General features: G+C 37.9%; 1 protein-coding gene across 1 annotated transcript; it reads right to left on the bottom strand.

Annotated features, from left to right (window-relative positions):
- Positions 1-18,610: 18,610 nt before the first annotated feature.
- LOC108461659 (uncharacterized) lies at positions 18,611-22,969 on the bottom strand. The gene is made up of 7 exons (XM_017761562.2): positions 22,690-22,969; positions 21,353-21,611; positions 21,161-21,213; positions 20,812-20,890; positions 19,961-20,099; positions 19,678-19,791; positions 18,611-19,249 (listed from the first exon to the last, which is right to left on the bottom strand). Exons 2-7 carry the CDS (start codon positions 21,514-21,516, stop codon positions 19,058-19,060), a joined length of 741 nt encoding a protein of 246 aa, XP_017617051.1. The 5' UTR covers positions 21,517-21,611; positions 22,690-22,969; the 3' UTR covers positions 18,611-19,057.
- Positions 22,970-23,320: the final 351 nt, after the last annotated feature.

Below are 23,320 nucleotides of genomic sequence, written 5' to 3'. Positions count from 1 at the left end.
CCGTAAAAAGCCTCGTAAGGCGCCATCTTAATACTTGATTGAAAGCTATTGTTGTAAGCGAATTCAATCAAAGGCAAATATCTTTCCATGAACCACTAAACTCAAGGATGCAACATCTCAACATATCCTCCAGATTTGAATTATCCGTTCGGATTGACCATCGGTTTGGGGATGAAAGTGCTAAATGCGACTTGGTACCCAAAGCCTCTTGCAATTTCTTCCAAAATCGCGATGTAAATCTTGGGTCTCTATCCGACACGATAGAACTAGGCACCCCATGCAATCGAATAATTTGGGAGACGTATAATTCTGCCAATTTATCAAGCGAAAAATCCGTGCGGATAGGAATAAAATGAGCAGACTTGGTCAATCTATCAACAATGACCCGGATCGCATCCTTCTTACTTTCGACAATGGCGGTCCGGATACAAAGTCCATGGTGACTCGATCCCATTTCCACTCGGGTATCGTGATCGGTGAAGTAATCCGATGGCACTTGATGCTCGCTTTCACTTGTTGACATATTAAACATCTCGAAACAAAGTCGAGATGTCTCGTTTCATACCATGCCACCAAAATCGGCGTTTGGTCATTGTACATTTTAGTACTACCGGGTGGATTGACATTCGACTTTGTGAGCCTCGTTCAAAATCATCGAAACAAGTTCAATTCCTTGGAATACATAATCGACCCTTGAGCGTCAAGCAATCATGGTCGTCAATCTAAAATTCGATTCCTCCTTGAAACACATTCGCTCGCTTAGCGACCAATTCGGCGTCGACCTTCCGAGATTCAAGTACTTGTTGAATCAATAACGGTTTGGTCTCTAATTCGACTACTAGCACCTCATCGGGTGAAAGCGGATAGATGAGCATCCATCGCTCTCAAAGCAAGCGATTGCCTTGCGACTTAAAGCATCGGCCACCACGTTGGCCTTTCCGGGTGATAATCAATGATGAGTTCGTAGTCTTTCAACAACTCAAGCCAACGTCTTTGTCGCAGGTTTAAATCTCTACGAGTCATCAAATATTTTAGACTCTTGTGGTCCGAATAAATGTGACACCTTTCTCCAAACAAGTAATGTCGCCATATCTTCAAGGCAAACACTATGGTCGCTAGTTCAAGGTCATGGGTCGGATAGTTTCTCTCATGCGGCTTTAGTTGTCTCGACGCGTAAGCCACAACTCGACCTTCTTGCATCAACACACAACCTAACCCAAGCAAGGATGCGTCCTTTGTATATGACAAACTCTTTCTGGGACTCATTGTACTAGCACTGGGGCCTCGGTTAAACAAGTTTTTAGTCGATCGAAACTTTCTTGACAGCGTTCGACCACTCGAACTTAACATCTTTTGGAGTAGTTTCGTCATCGATGCAGCTATCATCGAAAAACCTTTCACAAATCGTCGATAGTATCCGCAAGCCCCAAAAGCTCCTAACTTTGGTAACATTCCTTGGAGGTTTCCAATCGACTATGGCGAAATTTTGTTGGTCGACTCGAATACCCGATCACGGATATCACATGACCCAAGAAGCTAACCTCCTCAACCGAACTCACACTTGCTAAACTTAGCATATAAGCGCTTATCCGTAAAATTTGCAACACTATCCTCGGTGTTGGCGTGTTCGGTCTCATTTTGCGAATAGACCAAAATGTCATCAATGAAGACAACTACGAACCGATCCGGATATGGTGCGAAGATCCGATTCATCAAATCCATAAATACCGCGAGGGCATTAGTAAGCCCAAATGGCATCACTAGGAACTCGTAGTGACCATATCTCGATTCGAAGGCGGTCTTGGGTGCGTCCAAATCTCGAATTCATGGCGATAATAGCCCGATCTCGGATCTATTTCAAAACACTTGAGGCTCCTTCGGTTGATCGAAAAAATCATCGATCTGTGATAGCGGATATTTGTTCTTTATCGTCGCTTTATTAAGGCGACGATAGTCGATGCACGACCTCATGGTTCCATCCTTCTTTTCACAAACAACACTAGCGCACCCCAAGGAGAAAAACTCGGCGAGCAAAACCTCTATCCACCAATTCTTGCAAGCGAGCTTTCAACTCCTTTAATTCCGTTGGTGCCATACGATACGGAGCTATCGAAATTGGAGTGGTACCGGTACCAATTCGATGCCAAACTCTATTTCCGAGCAGTGGCAAACCGGCAATTCTTGAGGAAAACATCCGGGTATTCACAAACCAGCGCAGATTCGGGTTTCTTTTTCGACTCCTTGTCATCGAGCACATACGCAAGGTGCGCCGCACCCTTTTCTTACATATTTACGGGCCAACATTGCGATATTACGGTGGCAACCCCTTTAAGTCCGTAGACTCAAGCCGAATTATCTCGTTATTCGCGCACCTCATATCGATAGTCTTGCTTTTGCAATTTACAACCGCATCGTGCATGGTCAACCAATCCAACCCAAGAATAACGTCGAATTAATCGAACGGCAAAAGCATCAAGTCCGTAGGAAAACAAGAACCTCGAAACACTAGGGACTTTTCTTACACACTTTGTTGACAAGCACGTAATGACCCAAGGGTTTGACACGAATTACAAACTCGAGAGACTCAATAGGCAAAGTCTTCTTTGGATGCTAAGGTTTCGCATATATAAGAATGAGTAGAACCGGGGTCAATCAAAGCAATCACATTAGTATCGAAAAGAGTGAAAGTACCGGTGATAACGTCGGGGAGGATGCCTCCTCTCGTCTTGCGGATGGCATATGCTCTAGCGAGGAGCTGGTCTCGGATCGAACAGTAGTGTCGGTGGCTCCTCTCGATTACCACCCCTACCTCCTGAAATCCTCGGGGTCTACCTCTGGCTGTCGCCCACTAGATCTTGCACCTTGCATCTTATTCTTCTCATCTAGTTCCGTGCAATCTCTAATGAAGTGGTCCTTGAACCACATCCGTAATGAGCCGGTTAACGGACTTACCCCAACATTCACCTAGGTGTCGTCTTCCATATTGGGGGCATTCAGTCGCTCTTGACGATTATTGCCCACACTAGCTACCGATGTAGCTCGGAGTCCGTCAATGGTCGGGCTCGATGGAAATTCATGATCGCCCTCGACTTACTAGTGTCCTCCACGAATTTCTTTACGGTCGAGAAGCGGAGCTTTACTCGCGATCTTTTACGATAATCTCTTGCTTCAAATTCAGCCTTCTTCTTCTCCTTCCAAGTTCTTCCGCCTTGCGAGCTCGTTCGACTAGTGTTACGAACTCCTTTATCTCCAAAATACCCACTAGTAGCTTTAAATCTTCATTCAATCCTTCTTCAAATCTTTTGCACATAGCAACCTCATCAGCCACACACTCCCGAGCATACCGACTAAGTCTTACGAACTCATGTTCGTATTCAGATACTGTCATACGGCCTTGCTTGAGCTCCAAAAATTCCTTACGTTTCTAATCGATGAACCATTGACTAATATATTTCTTCCGAAATTCCGTTTGAAAGAAATCCCAAGTAACTTGTTCCTTTGGGACTATGGAAATCAAGGTCCTCCACCAATAGTAGGCTGAGTCTCGTAACAAAGATATAGCACACTTAAGACATTCATCGAGTGTGCATGACAGTTCATCAAACACTCTAATGGTGTTATCAAGCCAGAATTCGGCCCTTTCGGCATCATCGGTAACTATGGCCTTAAACTCCTCGGCCCCACGCTTCCTAATCAAGTCCACGGTGGTTTACTCGACCTCACGGGATCGATGGCGATGGCATCATGGGCTCTTGGGGTGGATTATTTAAATTCGGGAATGGTTGGACAGTAGGATTAGTTCGGGCATCTTCGCGACCCACTCATTCATCATGGTGAAGAAAGCTTGTTTCGCCCTTCATTTTGATTATTCGTGGATGGTGAGGCTCACAGGCGGTGTCCCTTGCGCAGAGCAGCCGCTACACTTTCAACGTCATCCGCCAAGGGTCTCTCTATCCGGGTTCCATCGCTAATCAAAACAAAAATTTCAACCGTCGAAGTCATCACATTATTAAGCACTAACAATTTGGCATGTATAGCTAGACTCACACGCTCTATGGTAGTCCTAGGACTGACTAAACCATAGCTCTGATACCAATAAAATTGTAACACCCCGAACCCGTGACCGTCGCCAGTGTCGGACACGAGGGGTTAACGGGCCAAATCCTCCCAAGGTACCAACCAATTTGGCATTTCCAGACAGGCTAGAAAACTGCATCACTATCGCCTTAAAAATCATATCTCGAGTTCCAAAACTCGGAAACTGATTCCGTAAATTTTATCTGAATTTAGACTCATATATCCATCCATGGATTTATTTCTAGAATTTTTGGTCGGGACAATTGGTACATTTTATTAGTTAAAGTCACCCATGTTACAGGGGTCGACTACACTGACCTTCGAGCGTTACAACTTGAATATCATCTCGTACAGAGCTCTAATGCTCATGTCGTTTGTTTCTAATGAAACTAGACTCAAAGGGGAATCTATTCATATAAGGCATGACTTCTAATTGTTTCTTGATAATTTATGGTAAATTTTCAAAATCGCGACAGGGGACCCAGAAACCGTTCTGGCCCTGTCTCACGAGAACTTTAATATTTCTCAGTATACTGCTCATATGGTCGTTTCGTTTCGTCCATATAAAAATAGATTCATCAAGGTTCAATTTCATAATTTACTCACTATTTAATTATACTTCTACTATTTTTAGTGATTTTCAATCTCATCTCACTGCTGCTGTCCGCAACAGTTACTGCAGAGACTATGCCAATTCCATGAATCTTTCCTTGGCCTTAATCATCCATCATACATGACACAAATTATGGCCACCTTATCAAAATTAAAGTTTCTAAGACTCGTGGCTATAGGTTCTAGCATCCCACTCGGCGACCACATAGGCCATTTTCACATGGCTTAAAGTTTACAACCCACGGTTCAACAAAATATAATAGCCTATACATGCCAAATGTTCTTCAACAACGAAGACAATACCAAAATATTTCAGCCGGTGTGATGACTTCAACGACGGTTCGATCACGCAAACAATACGAGTCCGAGAGACCTAAAATGGGTGACAAGAAAACACCGAGTGAGTTTATAACTCGATGAAGTCATAAGCATTCATCAATCCACCGATAAAGTTACTACAACATGAACAATAAGCGAGGCTAGGTACTCATCCATATCGAATCTATACCATAATTCCTCGGACCTTTTGGTCCAATCTCATACCAAGTCATACATCCACATTTCATATTCTACGCAACAAGATATTTGAAGCATTTTCACACACTAACTCATTTCCACCACAATCATACAATTTCAATCATCACATAGATTTAAGGCTTACCAAATTCAACCCCGAGCATGAGCGTATTTTCTATTCGTCATGAGCTCGAGGTACTTACCGATCCGCTGTCCGGGATTAACTCGATAATGTCGCACACTCGGTGCCAATTGTAATACAAGAGCGTATAGTGAATCCGCACACTTAGTGCTATATATTTTCAGCTCGCACACTTAGTGCTATAGAATCAAACTCGCACACTTAGTGCTGTACAATTTTAAACCCGCACACTTAGTGCCAATCTTGTCACCGTGTCCATTTATACCCGTACACTTAGTGCCGAGACCAATACCTTATGCATTTTGCTGCCTTTATACATTCAACAATGGCATCCTTCCATACACATACATTTTCATTTACACATCAACTCATTTAAACACAATTGTGTATATATTATGGTCATTTACATCAACACCAAATATATGCTTAATGACTTACCTCGGATGTTGTCGCATCGTCTTCAACGGCTATTCAATTACTTTTTCTTTCCCTTGTCCAACTTGATCCTTTGAGCTCTTGAGCTAAATCAAACAAATTTACTTCCCAATCAAACACACACATACGGCAACCACATATTGTTTTTAACACATTCGGTCACTTAGGCGACCCATTTAACTTTTAAGCATTCATTTCTAATTTTTTAGTTAAACAATGCGAATGCCATTAGCTACTAATGCCACACACACACACATGCATAAAATTTATTCATACATGACCCATAGCTCATTTGGTCATTCATCTCTCAAACCTATCGAAGCTTCATATCATGCTTCCTTGGCCGAATACACATATAAGCACATTTAGCATTTGATACATTCGGCCTTAGCATAATTTCATTTAAAAGTCCCTATTAGCCACTTCCCCATCAATTATCTCATCTACTTAATATTTCATACCTATCATGCTAGCGAATATTACTTATTCAAGTTCAACATCCTCCTATCGACACTAGCATCAAAGATGATATCTAATTCTTCTCTTTTTCTTTTCATCAAACAACCTATATGAACATTTAACCAATCCAAACTTCACCCATTCACACTTATTCATTTAACATAAAGAAGATAAATCACCCTCTTCACTATCAACCATGGCCGAATGCACCAAGCATTACCTAACTAAGATTTCACAAATTTTTAACCTTATATCGACCTCTACTTGTTCAATACAACATGAAACAACCTCTTCTCCTAACCTCTTGACACACGGCTTGATGTTCAAACCACCATGAAAGTTTGATTTTTCATGACATTGTCGAAATGCATTTTGACAATTAGCTCACAATGCAAAGAAGTTAAAGCCAACATCTCAAGACTTACCTCCAACTAGAAGAAGGGTTGCGAATTTGCTTAATGAAAAGCTCTCTAATTCCTTCCTTTGGTTTTCGGCTTTGGCAAGATGGAGAAGAAGATGAACACTCCTCTTCTAATTCCTCTTTTATAAATCTTTATTTCTCCTTTATTATTATTATTTTTTTGTTTTCTTTGCTCATTCACGGCAAAATGAAGAAATTTGGTAGGTAAGTCTTCCTTCACCTTTGTTTTCTTTACTTTATGTAACTAATATTATTTTATCTAAATTAATGCCACTTCTTAATTTAATATCTATTAAACATATATATTTGCCCATCAACATCCATCTTGGCGGCCACTAGAGAATAAATTGGGCAATTTGACATGCAAGGACAACATTTTCTAGCATGCATCAATAGGCCACTTCAACATTTGCCTATCACATTTCTAAGTTTTCTCACACAAGTCCTAATTGATAAAATTCACTTACAATTAACAAAATCCAAACATGAAATTTTCACACATGCATATATGCATATAATGAGCATCAATTATGATGGTTAATTATTATTATGACTCGGTTTAGTGGTCCCGAAACCACTTTCCGACTAGGGTCAATTTAGGGATGTCACAACTCTCCCCCACTTAAGAAATTTTTGTCCCCGAAAAATCTTACCGGTAAATAGGCTCGGGTATCGCTCTTTCATAGAGTCTTCAAGTTCCCAAGTGGCTTCTTCCATTCCGTGTTTATGCCACAACACCTTCACTAACGGGATTTTCCTATTGCGCAATTCTTTTACTTCACGCCTCATAATGCGAACCGGTTCCTCTTCATAGCTCAAATTAGGCTGAATCTCAATCTCAGATGGAGCAATTACGTGCGATGGATCAGACCTATATCGTCGAAGCATCGAGACATGAAAACGCGTTGTGAATCTTTTCGAGCTCAAGGGCAAAATTAATCGATATCGATGGCCCAACTCGTTCGGATACTTCATATAGCCCGATGAACCTCGGACTCAATTTGCCCTTACGACCAAATCTAAGCACCTTCTTCCAAGGTGAAACTTTGAGAAAGACCTTGTCTCCAACTTGATATTCAATATCTTTTCTTTTCAAATCCGCATCGACTTTTGGCGATCCGGCGACTTTCAAACTTTCACGAATTACTCGAACTTTTGCTCGGCATCCTTAACAAAATCAACCTCGAAGAATTTACCTTCACTAAGTTCGGTCCAGAATAATGGGGTACGGCATTTACGACCGTATAAAGCCTCGTAAAGGCGCCATCTTAATACTTGATTGAAAGCTATTGTTGTGGCGAATTCAATCAAAGGCAAATATCTTTCCCATGAACCACTAAACTCAAGGATGCAACATCTCAACATATCCTCCGAGTTTGAATTATCCGTTCGGATTGACCATCGGTTTGGGGATGAAAAGCAGTGCTAAAATGCAGCTTGGTACCCAAAGCCTCTTGCAATTTCTTCCAAAATCGCGATGTAAATCTTGGGTCTCTATCCGACACGATAGAACTAGGCACCCCATGCAATCGAATAATTTGGGAGACGTATAATTCTGCCAATTTATCAAGCGAAAAATCCGTGCGGATAGGAATAAAATGAGCAGACTTGGTCAATCTATCAACAATGACCCAGATCGCATCCTTCTTACTTGCTGACAATGGCAGTCCGGATACAAAGTCCATGGTGACTCGATCCCATTTCCACTCGGGTATCGTGATCGGCTGAAGTAATCCCGATGGCACTTGATGCTCCGCTTTCACTTGTTGACATATTAAACATCTCGAAACAAAGTCAGAGATGTCTCGTTTCATACCATGCCACCAAAACCGACGTTTGGTCATTGTACATTTTAGTACTACCGGGTGGATTGACATTCGATCGCTGTGAGCCTCGTTCAAAATCATCGAAACAAGTTCAATTCCTTGGAATACATAATCGACCCTTGAGCGTCAAGCAATCATGGTCGTCAATCTGAAATTCGATTCCTCCTTGAAACACATTCGCTCGCTTAGCGACCAATTCGGCGTCGACCTTCCGAGATTCAAGTACTTGTTGAATCAATAACGGTTTGGTCTCTAATTCGACTACTAGCACCTCATCGGGTGAAACGGATAGATGAGCATCCATCGCTCTCAAAGCAAGCGATTGCCTTGCGACTTAAAGCATCGGCCACCACGTTGGCCTTTCCGGGTGATAATCAATGATGAGTTCGTAGTCTTTCAACAACTCAAGCCAACGTCTTTGTCGCAGGTTTAAATCTCTACGAGTCATCAAATATTTTAGACTCTTGTGGTCCGAATAAATGTGACACCTTTCTCCAAACAAGTAATGTCGCCATATCTTCAAGGCAAACACTATGGTACGCTAGTTCAAGGTCATGGGTCGGATAGTTTCTCTCATGCGGCTTTAGTTGTCTCGACGCGTAAGCCACAACTCGACCTTCTTGCATCAACACACAACCTAACCCAAGCAAGGATGCGTCATTTGTATATGACAAACTCTTTACTGGGACTCATTTGTACTAGCACTGGGGCCTCGGTTAAACAAGTTTTTAGTCGATCGAAACTTTCTTGACAGCGTTCGACCACTCGAACTTAACATCTTTTGGAGTAGTTTCGTCATCGATACAGCTATCATCGAAAAACCTTTCACAAATCGTCGATAGTATCCGCAAGCCCCAAAAGCTCCTAACCGGTAACATTCCTTGGAGGTTTCCAATCGACTATGGGCGAAATTTTGTTTGGTCGACTCGAATACCGATGAGATATCACATGACCCAAGAAGCTAACCTCCTCAACCGAACTCACACTTGCTAAACTTAGCATATAAGCGCTTATCCGTAAAATTCGCAACACTATCCTCGGTGTTGGCGTGTTCGGTCTCATTTTGCGAATAGACCAAAATGTCATCAATGAAGACAACTACGAACCGATCCGGATATGGTGCGAAGATCCGATTCATCAAATCCATAAATACCGCAGGGTATTAGTAAGCCCAAATGGCATCACTAGGAACTCGTAGTGACCATATCTCGATTCAAGGCGGTCTTGGGTGCGTCCGAATCTCGAATTCATGGCGATAATAGCCCGATCTCGGATCTATTTTGAAAACACCGAGGCTCCCTTCGGTTGATCGAAAAAATCATCGATCTGTGATAGCGGATATTTGTTCTTTATCGTCGCTTTATTAAGTCGACGATAGTCGATCTGCAACCTCATGGTTCCATCCTTCTTTTCACAAACAACACCGGCGCACCCAAGGAGAAAAACTCGGGCGAGCAAAACCTCTATCCACCAATTCTTGCAATCGAGCTTTCAACTCCTTTAATTCCGTTAGTGCCATACGATCACGGAGCTATCGAAATTGGAGTGGTACCGGTACCAATTCGATGCCAAACTCTATTTCGAACAGTGGCAAACCCGGCAATTCTTCGTGGAAAACATCCGGGTATTCACAAACCAGCGCGCAGATTCGGGTTTCTTTTCGACTCCTTGTCATCGAGCACATACGCAAGGTACGCCGCACCCTTTTCTTACATATTTACGGGCCAACATTGCTGATATTACGGTTGGCAACCCTTTAAGTCCGTAGACTCAACCCGAATTATCTCGTTATTCACGCACCTCGGATCGATAGTCTTGCTTTTGCAATTTACAACCGCATCGTGCATGGTCAACCAATCCAACCCAAGAATAACGTCGAATTCGTCGAGCGGCAAAAGCATCAAGTCCGCCGGAAAACAAGAACCTCGAAACACTAGGGACTTTTCTTACACACTTTGTTGACAAGCACGTAATGACCCAAGGGTTTGACACCGAATTACAAACTCGAGACTCAATAGGCAAAGTCTTCTTGGATGCTAAGGTTTCGCATATATAAGAATGAGTAGAACCGGGGTCAATCAAAGCAATCACATTAGTATCGAAAAGAGTGAAAGTACCGGTGATAACGTCGGGGAGGATGCCTCCTCTCGTCTTGCGGATGGCATATGCTCTAGCAGGAGCGCTGGTCTCGGATCGAACAGCCGTGTCGGTGGCTCCTCTCGATTACCACCCCTACCTCCGAAATCCTCGGGGTCTACCTCTAGTTGTCAGCCCCACTAGATCTTGCACCTTGCATCTTATTCTTCTCATCTAGTTCCGTGCAATCTCTAATGAAGTGGTCCTTGAACCACATCCGTAATGAGCCGGTTAACGGACTTACCCCAACATTCACCTAGGTGTCGTCTTCCACATTGGGGGCATTCAGTCGCTCTTGGCGATTATTGCCCACACTAGCTACCGATGTAGCTCGAGTCCGTCAATGGTTGGGCTCGATGGAAATTCCCGATCGCCCTCGACTTACTAGTGTCCTCCACGAATTTCTTTACGGTCGAGAACGGAGCTTTACTCGCCGATCTTTTACGATAATCTCTTGCTTCAAATTCAGCCTTCTTCTTCTCCCTTCCAAGTTCTTCCGCCTTGCAGGCTCGTTCGACTAGTGTTACGAACTCCTTTATCTCCAAAATACCCACTAGTAGCTTTAAATCTTCATTCAATCCTTCTTCAAATCTTTTGCACATAGCAACCTCATCAGCCACACACTCCCGAGCATACCGACTAAGTCTTACGAACTCATGTTCGTATTCAGATACTATCATACGGCCTTGCTTGAGCTCCAAAAATTCCTTACGTTTCTAATCGATGAACCATTGACTAATATATTTCTTCCGAAATTCCGTTTGAAAGAAATCCCAAGTAACTTGTTCCTTTGGGACTATGGAAATCAAGGTCCTCCACCAATAGTAGGCTGAGTCTCGTAACAAAGATATAGCACACTTAAGACATTCATCGAGTGTGCATGATAGTTCATCAAACACTCTAATGGTGTTATCAAGCGAAATTCGCCCTTTCGGCATCATCGGTAACTATGGCCTTAAACTCCTCGCCCCACGCTTCCTAATCAAGTCCACGGTGGTTTACTCAGCCTCACGGGATCGATGGCAGATGGCATCATGGGCTCTTGGGGTGGATTATTTAAATTCGGGAATGGTTGGACAATAGGATTAGTTCGGGCATCTTCGCGACCCACTCATTCATCATGGTGAAGAAAGCTTGTTTCGCCCCTTCATTTTGATTATTCGTGGATGACCGAGGCTCAACAGCGGTGTCCCTTGCGCAGAGCAGCCGCTACACTTTCAACGTCATCCGCCAAGGGTCTCTCTATCCCGGGTTCCATCGCTAATCAAAACAAAAATTTCAACCGTCAGAAGTCATCACATTATTAAGCACTAACAATTTGGCATGTATAGCTAGACTCACACGCTCTATGGTAGTCCTAGGACTGACTAAACCATAGCTCTGATACCAATAAAATTGTAACACCCCGAACCCGTGACCGTCGCCAGTGTCGGACACGAGGGGTTAACGGGCCAAATCCTCCCAAGGTACCAACCAATTTGGCATTTCCAGACAGGCTAGAAAACTGCATCACTATCGCCTTAAAAATCATATCTCGAGTTCCAAAACTCGGAAACTGATTCCGTAAATTTTATCTGAATTTAGACTCATATATCCATCCATGGATTTATTTCTAGAATTTTTGGTCGGGCCAATTGGTACATTTTATTAGTTAAAGTCACCCATGTTACAGGGGTCGACTACACTGACCTTCGAGCGTTACAACTTGAATATCATCTCGTACAGAGCTCTAATGCTCATGTCGTTTGTTTCTAATGAAACTAGACTCAAAGGGGAATCTATTCATATAAGGCATGACTTCTAATTGTTTCTTGATAATTTATGGTAAATTTTCAAAATCGCGACAGGGGACCCAGAAACCGTTCTGGCCCTGTCTCACGAGAACTTTAATATTTCTCAGTATACTGCTCATATGGTCGTTTCGTTTCGTCCATATAAAAATAGATTCATCAAGGTTCAATTTCATAATTTACTCACTATTTAATTATACTTCTACTATTTTTAGTGATTTTTCAATCTCATCTCACTGCTGCTGTCCGCAACAGTTACTGCAGTAGACTATGCCAATTCCATGAATCTTTCCTTGGCCTTAATCATCCATCATACATGACACAAATTATGGCCACCTTATCAAAATTAAAGTTTCTAAGACTCGTGGCTATAGGTTCTAGCATCCCACTCGGCGACCACATAGGCCATTTTCACATGGCTTAAAGTTTACAACCCACAGTTCAACAAAATATAATAGCCTATACATGCCAAATGTTCTTCAACAACGAAGACAATACCAAAATATTTCAGCCGGTGTGATGACTTCAACGACGGTTCCGATCACGCAAACAATACGAGTCCGAGAGACCTAAAATGGGTGACAAGAAAACACCGAGTGAGTTTATAACTCAGTAAGTCATAAGCATTCATCAATCCATCGATAAAGTTACTACAACATGAACAATAAACGAGGCTAGGTACTCATCCATATCGAATCTATACCATAATTCCTCGGACCTTTTGGTCCAATCTCATACCAAGTCATACATCCACATTTCATATTCTACGCAACAAGATATTTGAAGCATTTTCACACACTAACTCATTTCCACCACAATCATACAATTTCAATCATCACATAGATTTAAGGCTTACCAAATTCAACCCCGAGCATGAACGTATTTTCTATTCGTCATGAGCTCGAGGTACTTACCCGATCCGCTGTCCGGGATTAACTCGATAATGTCGCACACTCAGTGCCAATTGTAATACAAGAGCGTATAGTGAATCCGCACACTTAGTGCTATATATTTTCAGCTCGCACACTTAGTGCTATAGAATCAAACTCGCACACTTAGTGCTGTACAATTTTAAACCCGCACACTTAGTGCCAATCTTGTCACCGTGTCCATTTATACCCGCACACTTAGTGCCGAGACCAATACCTTATGCATTTTGCTGCCTTTATACATTCAACAATGGCATCCTTCCATACACATACATTTTCATTTACACATCAACTCATTTAAACACAATTGTGTATATATTATGGTCATTTACATCAACACCAAATATATGCTTAATGACTTACCTCGGATGTTGTCGCACGTCTTCAACGGCTATTCAATTACTTTTTCTTTCCCCTTGTCCAACTTCGATCCTTTGAGCTCTTGAGCTAAATCAAACAAATTTACTTCCCAATCAAACACACACATACGGCAACCACATATTGTTTTTAACACATTCGGTCACTTGGGCGACCCATTTAACTTTTAAGCATTCATTTCTAATTTTTTAGTTACACAATGCGAATGCCATTAGCTACTAATGCCACACACACACACATGCATAAAATTTATTCATACATGACCCATAGCTCATTTGGTCATTCATCTCTCAAACCTATCAAGCTTCATATCATGCTTCCTTGGCGAATACACATATAAGCACATTTAGCATTTGATACATTCGCCTTAGCATAATTTCATTTAAAAGTCCCTATTAGCCACTTCCCCATCAATTATCTCATCTACTTAATATTTCATACCTATCATGCTAGCCGAATATTACTTATTCAAGTTCAACATCCTCCTATCGACACTAGCATCAAAGATGATATCTAATTCTTCTCTTTTCTTTTCATCAAACAACCTATATGAACATTTAACCAATCCAAACTTCACCCATTCACACTTATTCATTTAACATAAAGAAGATAAATCACCCTCTTCACTATCAACCATGGCGAATGCACCAAGCATTACCTAACTAAGATTTCACAAATTTTAACCTTATATCGACCTCTACTTGTTCAATACAACATGAAACAACCTCTTCTCCTAACCTCTTGACACACGGCTTGATGTTCAAACCACCATGAAAGTTTGATTTTTCATGACATTGCCGAAATGCATTTTGACAATTAGCTCACAATGCAAAGAAGTTAAAGCCAACATCTCAAGACTTACCTCCAACTAGAAGAAGGGTTGCCGAATTTGCTTAATGAAAAGCTCTCTAATTCCTTCCTTTGGTTTTCGGCTTTGGCAAGATGGAGAAGAAGATGAACACTCCTCTTCTAATTCCTCTTTTATAAATCTTTATTTCTCCTTTATTATTATTATTTTTTTGTTTTCTTTGCTCATTCACGGCAAAATGAAGAAGCTGGTAGGTAAGTCTTCCTTCACCTTTGTTTTCTTTACTTTATGTAACTAATATTATTTTATCTAAATTAATGCCACTTCTTAATTTAATATCTATTAAACATATATATTTGCCCATCAACATCCATCTTGGCCGGCCACTAGAGAATAAATTGGGCAATTTGACATGCAAGGACAACATTTTCTAGCATGCATCAATAGGCCACTTCATCATTTGCCTATCACATTTCTAAGTTTTCTCACACAAGTCCTAATTGATAAAATTCACTTACAATTAACAAAATCCAAACATGAAATTTTCACACATGCATATATGCATATAATGAGCATCAATTATGATGGTTAATTATTATTATGACTCGGTTTAGTGGTCCCGAAACCACTTTCCGACTAGGGTCAATTTAGGGATGTCACAAATAGGTTGGGCTATATTTAAAGAATTATCTATTCCTTGGAAATTGGTTCTAAATGTTGTTGGGATGGAAGCGATAGAGGTTTTAGCAGTCCTAAATTTGTTCTTTGTGTTTCAGGATTTGATTCTTCTTCTATATTTAACTGTTTAAAGGTTGTACTTGTACTTTGTACTTCAAAAGAATGCCTTCGGGGTATTCTAGGTGACCTATTAAATATTAATTCAGCCATGCCATCTAGGTGTTGAGAAATTTCACTTAATGAAGTGTTTCTAATAGGGGTTGGGGCAACAAGATCTGTAGCACCTTCTAGCCTCCACTTGGTAGGGAGATTGATTTCATGCCATTGTATTATTTTTTGAATTATGGCATGGGATCTTGCGGTGTCTGTTTCTATTAAAACAATTTTTTCCTTTTGGTCTTTGGATTAAAACCTTGGTGTTACAGAATACATGGCTTTGAAATGGAGCCGATAGACTAACGTTAACACTTCGAATCTAGGATGCATCTTGTAATTATGAGTATGAATTTGAATGGTTAAAGATTTTAAAATATTTTTATCATTTAATGAAACCATAAAATTTAGGAAGCAATTAAAGTGTATTGTGCCAATACATAGTTTTGTTTCAACTGTTCCTAGTAAAGAATTATAAAACATTACGTGTCTTTGGTTCCTTAAGACAATTAGAATTGAAGTGCTTTTAGTGACATCAATTATAATTTTGTTTTTTAAGTTTATCGATAATAACCCTATTTAATAATTGGATAGTGTCATATTCGTTTTAGATAGGTAAACTTTTTTCTTTTGTTTTTATAACATAATTACAAAACACATTTAAAGTTCTGAATGTTGTTTTTTTCTTATATATATATATATATATATATATATATATATATATATATAAATTTGGCTTGTTGGAACTCTTGGAAGAGTCCAATTATCACACTTTCAGGAACATTTTCATAATATTCTTGTTGTTCATTGATAGTGTTATTAGAGGTTTGATCAGATTATTGGAAATTATTGGAGGTAAAGCTTGTAGAAGAGTTGGTTCTCCTAAGGAAAGAGACCATCTCTTTGTTTTCATATTTCCTATAGGGGTTCAACTATCAAAATTTTTGGATTAATAAAATTGCCTATAGAGATAATATGTCCTTTACACACCTAACTCATGGTTACATGGATTGTGTATCAATACTCAGCAAAAATAGTAATACATTAATAAAGACAGTTAAATCAAAACTAGAAACCTTGACATTTAAATACCTTTTAGAATTTTATAATTATATATTTTAGAATTTTGTAATAAAATTATTTGAAACTTTTTAAAATGTTTACAATTTTTTTATTTTTTAATAAATATGATTAATTTCAACTAATTTCTTTTCAATTATCATATATACTTTTGTAAATTTTGTTTTTATATTTTGTATTTTTTGGATTATATATATTTCTAAACTATATATATTTATTTTTTCTATTCTTTTCATTTTTAATGTGTATATACATCTCTGAAAGAAAATATTTGTTTTACATAGTGACACCATGTAGCACTTTGTGATTGGTTATAAGAATTCTTTTAACGTCTAAAAATTAGACTAAAAAATATAATGGAGGCATATTTTAAGTATCAAATTAGGACCAAAAAATTTAGACACCAAATTAAAAAATATATATATTTTAAAGATCAAATAATAAATTAAACCAAAATTATAGTGTGCGAAATTTATGAATTTATGACTATACTAAACCTATAGATAATGGAGTTCTTTGGAATATGATTTTAGATTCCGTTCGTATCGAATGTAACATTCTTTTATTTGAAACCTGCAAAACCTCAACATCTCAGGTTGGAGTCTCACATATCATATATCATAATATTAATAAATTTAAATACTATCTAAATGCATATTTTTTTAATATGTTTAACATTATACTAAAGATTTAAATATGCAACCAAAAGTTTCTATTGCAGTTTTCAGAAAATAGATTTTCCCTTCAAAACGATAAGTTGGTTATAGCGACCAAGAATGTCTCGACATTCAACGTGTTCTTGTGTAGTCAGTTCTGATACTACCTGTAAACTGATTCTTGCCGAATTTCTAACCACGTGACTCGTGCCCATAATTTAAGATTTCCACAGTCTTGCAATCTGAAAAGCCCAACTCGAATCAATTGCCTCAACCATGTGAGTCATTTAAATTCGATCACTATATCCTTTGACGGAATCCAACTAACCGTTTCCCACTTAGACACACTAATTTGTTTGTAAGAATTCGAATACAGTACAATTGACTCGACTTCTTAATTATACGCCAAACAATTCCAACTCAACGCGCACTTATTGAATTGAAACTGAGTTGACTTTAAGAAACAAATTTATATTATCTCATATACTGAAGAGATAGCGAATACTGTGTTGAAAAGTTTTTAGTGTGAGTTTATATCTCACGATTGTTTTGTCGAAGCGATAACTGGGCTAAAGCTAAAAGGGAGCTAATTGAGCATGAAATTAATCATGCCAGTTGGCGTATGGAAATGATTTTTAATGGAAATGGTGCTAAGTGGAAAGAGCAAGAGATTTGAGAAGCAATTTACTCGAAGTGTTGAAATGGAAAAAAGAATGGCAGAATGTCAAAACTTCAGTGACGTAGAAAGGGAGAAAAGAAAAGAATTATTTTATTCTCAAACCAAATGTGTACTCACTTATTTTATTCTCAAACCAAATGTGTACTCAAGCGTGTAACTCAAAGGCCACTAGCACTAAGTATTTATATACATTCCTTATGCTAAATTTAGCAAGATTTCTTCTAAAAAATATAAATTAAATATCAAATTTAAACTATTTATATAATGTTGACAATTTCAAAAATCTGATTTTAATCTGTCAACCACTAATTCTTCAATTTGGCCCTCTTCTTTATTTTTCGCTCTAATTTAGCCTATTTTGTTTGATTTTGAATTTTGGCATTCCAATTTCACCCCTGATAAGAAAAATACAAGTTTAATAGCATCTTGTTCGAAAAGTAATCAAAAATAAATATATTAAAAGCACAAATTTAACTTACTATCAGCCAAATTTTGAATTAAGCAAAAATTATAGTATGCAAAATTTATGAATTTATGAATATATTAAACCTATAAAAAATGGAGTTCTTTAGAATATGATTTTAGATTCCTTTCACATCGAATGTAACATTATTTTATTTGAAACATAAACGTTGCATGTAGAAGTATTACATTTCAGTATATCATAATATTAATAAATTTAAATATTATTTAAATGTATATCTTTAAAATGATACTAAAAATTTAAATGTGAGATCATTCGATTAGATTCTTTAAAAAATCATAGTACTGCATATTAACGGTATCCATTTCTAAAACGAGCAGAACTGTTACCTCCTAGAAATGGTGTCTCAGCTTGTTAAGAAAAAGATTTCTGGCAATTCAATTACAATCGCCGGTTTTACATATCTATTTGCCTTTTACCATAATGAGTATTCACAATACATCTGATTTGGGAAAACAATTACAAATAATCGGGTAAAAAGGAAAAAAAAAATCCAGTTTGGGTTCAAAGTGCAATCAAATGCAGCACATCCTGCCTATGCCTCTATGCCTCTATGCCTATGCCTATGCCTCTCTGACTCTTCCTAAACCACCCATTTCAAACATGGACATGAAGATATATAACCTTTCAAACACATGAAAAAAATCTGAATATATCCATGTTGAATATATAGTTGAATCTAAAAAATCCCATCACAGTTCCAACCTGATCCTGGTGTTTGGATCCCAGCTCTCAGGATAATTGAATAGCATGGAATTAATGGAAGATATAGGAATTGAACTGGGATGTATATACACGCTACTCAAGAAGCTTGTTACAGGTGCCAGCACCGACAGCCGCTGCGAGATGCCATGCGGAATGAAGGAAAGGTGTCCCGGGAAACATATCATCTGCAATGAAAAGAGCACCTCCCAACAGTGATGACATCTTATGCACGTTGTGTGCTTTCCTTAATTCTGGATCTTTTATTGCTCTTTTCGCAAATGCTACCTGTAATGGATTATGGATGAAAGAGAGTTTTCAGTAAAATAACAGTTTCAGCCCACAAGTTTGATCAAATTGTATTGTTAAGCTGAAGCATTCAGCCAACATCAGGTATAATGGGTTCTAACTATACATCATGAATTGATATGTATTCCAAAAAGAAAATTATATATTTTGGTGGTTTTCATGTCCGTTGTACGGTTTGTGGCCGCCAAAATAATATATATTACATTTATTTTTTAATACATTTGAAGTTAGGATATAAATTGGGATAATAAAATATTTTTAAAATTTAAAATTTAATTATATTAATAAAAATATCAATATATATAAAAAAAAAAATTGTTATGTCCATCTCTGAGTTTTATAGGTTTTAATTAAATAGAATAAATTGCAACAAGTTTTTCTCAAGAAATTTAATCAGAGCTAGTTACCTCCATCATTCCAGTGTGAATAGCCGAAACCATTAAAGGCTGAACTGGTAGAAGTAAAGCCGTAGCTGCCATTAGTAACTTTGGGTTCTCATTCCGAATAGCTCTTGATAAACACTGTAAAAATAATACAGTTTTAAAATTTAGAATTTGAAATAGAAAACGAAGCACCTATGCAACTTGTACGTTAAATAAATGAATATTCTTAATCAAGTCTGCAAATGGCGCATAACAAAAATGCTTAAAAATTCCAAGTTACTTGGAATACAAGCATATTTAAACTTACCACAGTGGCAGTGGCTATCATTGTATAGTCGGCCCACCTTAAGTATTTCCTGAGCTTTCCTCTAGAAGAATGATACAAAGTAGAGGCAACTCCAACTCCAATAAGAGAATTAGCATACAGCTTAGTATTAAAATTTCTCCTGCATCCATGTAAACACAGTTTTTATTAAAACATATTATTTAGACTCGGATCTATGCCTGACATGGATATATTCTTTTTCTTTTTCTAAAATGTTTTCTTGGAAAAATCATATCCTCACACCCATATGGTGATACCCATGGTTGAACAACCAACCAGTTAGACCTCCAATTTCAGGTTCAACCCGGATATTCAACTATCAAGAAAAAGTAGAAAACATAAATTAATAATAAAAGATGATTTCATAAAAAGTATAGAAGAATAAGAAACATATATTTATAAAAAAAAAAAAGAAAAAAAAAGGAAAAAAAGAATCTACGATGAAAATGAACTGAAACATAATAAAAAAGCCAAATTCTTTTGTTGAAAAATATCCCAAATTAATAAAGCCAGAAAATCCGGTTAGTACCCATTTTTTCCAATTCCCAGTTTTCGATTTTTTACTGATTCTGTGCTGTTCACTAATTTTCTGGTTTAATTTATATGGTTGAATTGCCGGACTAATCGCTTCCCGATCAACCCATTGAATCAATCTGGTCCCTTTTTTCAACCATGCCCGTATCTAGAAGTATATCGGACATAGATATCAAACACAGATGCTTTAAAGAGGACTGTAGAAGCAAATTAAATAGATTGGTATCTTTTTTAGGAAGCAAATTAATAGATTGGTAGATTGATATCCTTTTTATGATGCAAATTAGAGAGAATATTACCTAGGGGCCTGGATCCCAAGAGCAATAAAGGGGAGTGATGTCAACACATTGGCAACTGTCTCCACAAGATTCTGGTCCCCTAACAAATTTTTCAAAGATTAGCATAGGCAAAGAATCTTAGATAGCAAAATTGAGAGCCAAGACATACACTCTTAAACTGTTTTTCTCGAATTTAAGTATGAGGGTCAGAAACGGTATGTGTCTAAGAAAAGCATATTAGATTTTTTCTAAGTTTTTTCTTGTATTTGGAGGCTCCTTGAAAGGATCATAGCCCTATAGCCATGTCCAAAAAGAAGTCAGACACAATTACTTCGAGAAAAATGAATGTCATTAGTACTTATTGCCATACCTTGCATACAACATCTTACAGGCCTTAAACAAGCTGGTCTCTGTTGCCATACCCTGAAAAACAGGTTTAAGCAAGTATATTATATTGAAATCACAGGCAAAACTAGTGCATTCACGAGGCTTTCTAGAAATAAATTGATAAGATAAGATTTAAACAGATCAACACTAATAGATATTTATTGCTTTAACTTACTGCATCAATAGTGGTTGATTTGCTGTAATGAATGATTTATCATGACTGGATTGGAAATCCCCTTGTTGGTTAATCTCCTCTAATGCAGATTGTGAATGAGGAAACACTTGCACCCCATGCAAACCCTCTAAGGCTTTACTATGTCTTAGTGCATTGGGACTCATGATCCTCGAAAGAAAGCGAAAAAAGTTTTAGCTGCCAGCAAAAACTTGCTGGCAATGGTTGGAAGAAGAGCGTAAGGTGCAATTTTTGTGCTAACCTGTGTACAAAGAAGCAATGTTGGGATCAAGTGCTAATATATGACACTCTTCATTTTTCTTTAAGTACTTATGTTTGATACTCTTACGCTAATTTGGGTATGCGTATAGGAATAGTACCCTCCAAATAATGGAAAAATTAGAAAAAAATTAAAGCATATCGGATCTGACACTCACAACAAGTCCGAGTAACATAGATATATATTGAATTCATGTTCAACAAGTTAAGCATATAATAAGGCTTCTAATAACACCAATTTGAAGAATTAGAATTGTCCTATGAATTAATGGGAGGTATAGTTTGATAGATATTAGTTTATTGAACGCCAAAAGAAGATTAGTTATAAAGAACCTATTCATTGTATGGCTTTCATTGGGAAATAAACGCAAACATTTAGCGAACGATGTCAATCTATGCAGTTAATAAAGCAGCATCTGAAAATTCAACCAGAATAGCAATCTACACATGAATGATCCTCCGAATATACGAAGAAACTTTAACAAATTGAACATACTCTTACATACCTGTATCCAATATCATACCCTAGTCTGAATAACATATAATACTCTCATAATATATTTCTTCCAACAATTTTAAGCATATGATCTAGCCTGTGAAAAACCCATCATAAACCACCAAATTGTGCATTCAGCAACTTCCAATGCCAAATTGTGATTTATCCATTAAGAATCCAGCGGCTTTGAAGAAAAGCCTTTTGATTTCAAATACTCCCTAAGAACTAGTTTTAGATAGCTAATCAAAAACCTCGGCCAATTAAATTCAAATCATTAACAGTCTGCTTGAAGCAAACCCAAATCTTAATAACAAACATAACCATTGAAAACCGTATCCATGATTTCCCAGGAATTCGCAAGCATCAAAATCCAGGGGCAAAAAAACCAGAAATGGGTTCCCAAGATACAAGCAAAAGAAGCAACCCCACATCAAGAAAATGGAAAACAACATCATTCCCGAGAATCAAAAAAACAAATACACTGTATGTATGCATCATTATCATGATTACTATCAAGAAACATGTGTGTGGATGCATGTGTATATATGTGTATGTATGGAAGTACCTGGGAAGATGTGGGGCAAGCTGAGAAGAGAAGTGAAAGGATTGAAGATGCAGCCGAGGAGCTAAATTTTTATCCCTCAGTTAGAAAAAAAGTATAATTTTCATTAAGAAAATAAGAGAAAAACAGGAACAGAAAGATGATGAAGAAGAAGAAGGAGAAGATGGGAATGAGACAGGAATTTGTCTTCAATTGAGTGTCTGGATATTCTCCTATGCCTAATCAATATTCGCCACCTAGACGCCAGTAGATTTGATTATTTTAGTAACCATTTATAGGGTTTCGGTTAAATTGATTTAATTGACTGAAACCCTTTTTTTTATTCAGTTAATAATTGAGGAAAAAATTCAATTATTCGTTAATTTAATTTGATTTAATCCAATTTTTTATTTATGAAAAAAAGGGATCGATTAATTTAATTTATTTGGTTGGAAGTGGGATAGGGTACAACTTGACGCCTTTGGCTAAATGAAATAATCGTAATTTTAATCCTTAATTATTAATAAATCTTTTTTAAATAAAATTTTTAATTATAGTTTCTAAAATTTATGATTTTTGCGACGTGTCATAGGTGATAATACCTTAAGGGGGACGAAATTGATAATATATTGCAGATTATGGGCTCATCTCAGTC

The sequence above is a fragment of the Gossypium arboreum genome, chromosome 5 (genome assembly GCF_025698485.1).
Source record: "Gossypium arboreum isolate Shixiya-1 chromosome 5, ASM2569848v2, whole genome shotgun sequence".
Taxonomy (NCBI): domain Eukaryota; kingdom Viridiplantae; phylum Streptophyta; class Magnoliopsida; order Malvales; family Malvaceae; genus Gossypium; species Gossypium arboreum.
The sequence above is the reverse complement of the archived record's forward strand: the minus strand, read 5'-3'. Positions and strand labels throughout refer to the sequence as shown.

Bases quoted from the DNA above. Each gene is read 5' to 3' on its own strand.
- LOC108461659 (XM_017761562.2), bottom strand. From the start codon at position 21,516: ATGAGTCCCAATGCACTAAGACATAGTAAAGCCTTAGAGGGTTTGCAT. The intron at 21,214-21,352 runs GTAAGTTAAAGC...CCTGTTTTTCAG, and splicing joins AATCAACCACTATTGATGCA to GGTATGGCAACAGAGACCAG. The intron at 19,250-19,677 runs GTAACTAGCTCT...AATCCATTACAG, and splicing joins TTCACACTGGAATGATGGAG to GTAGCATTTGCGAAAAGAGC.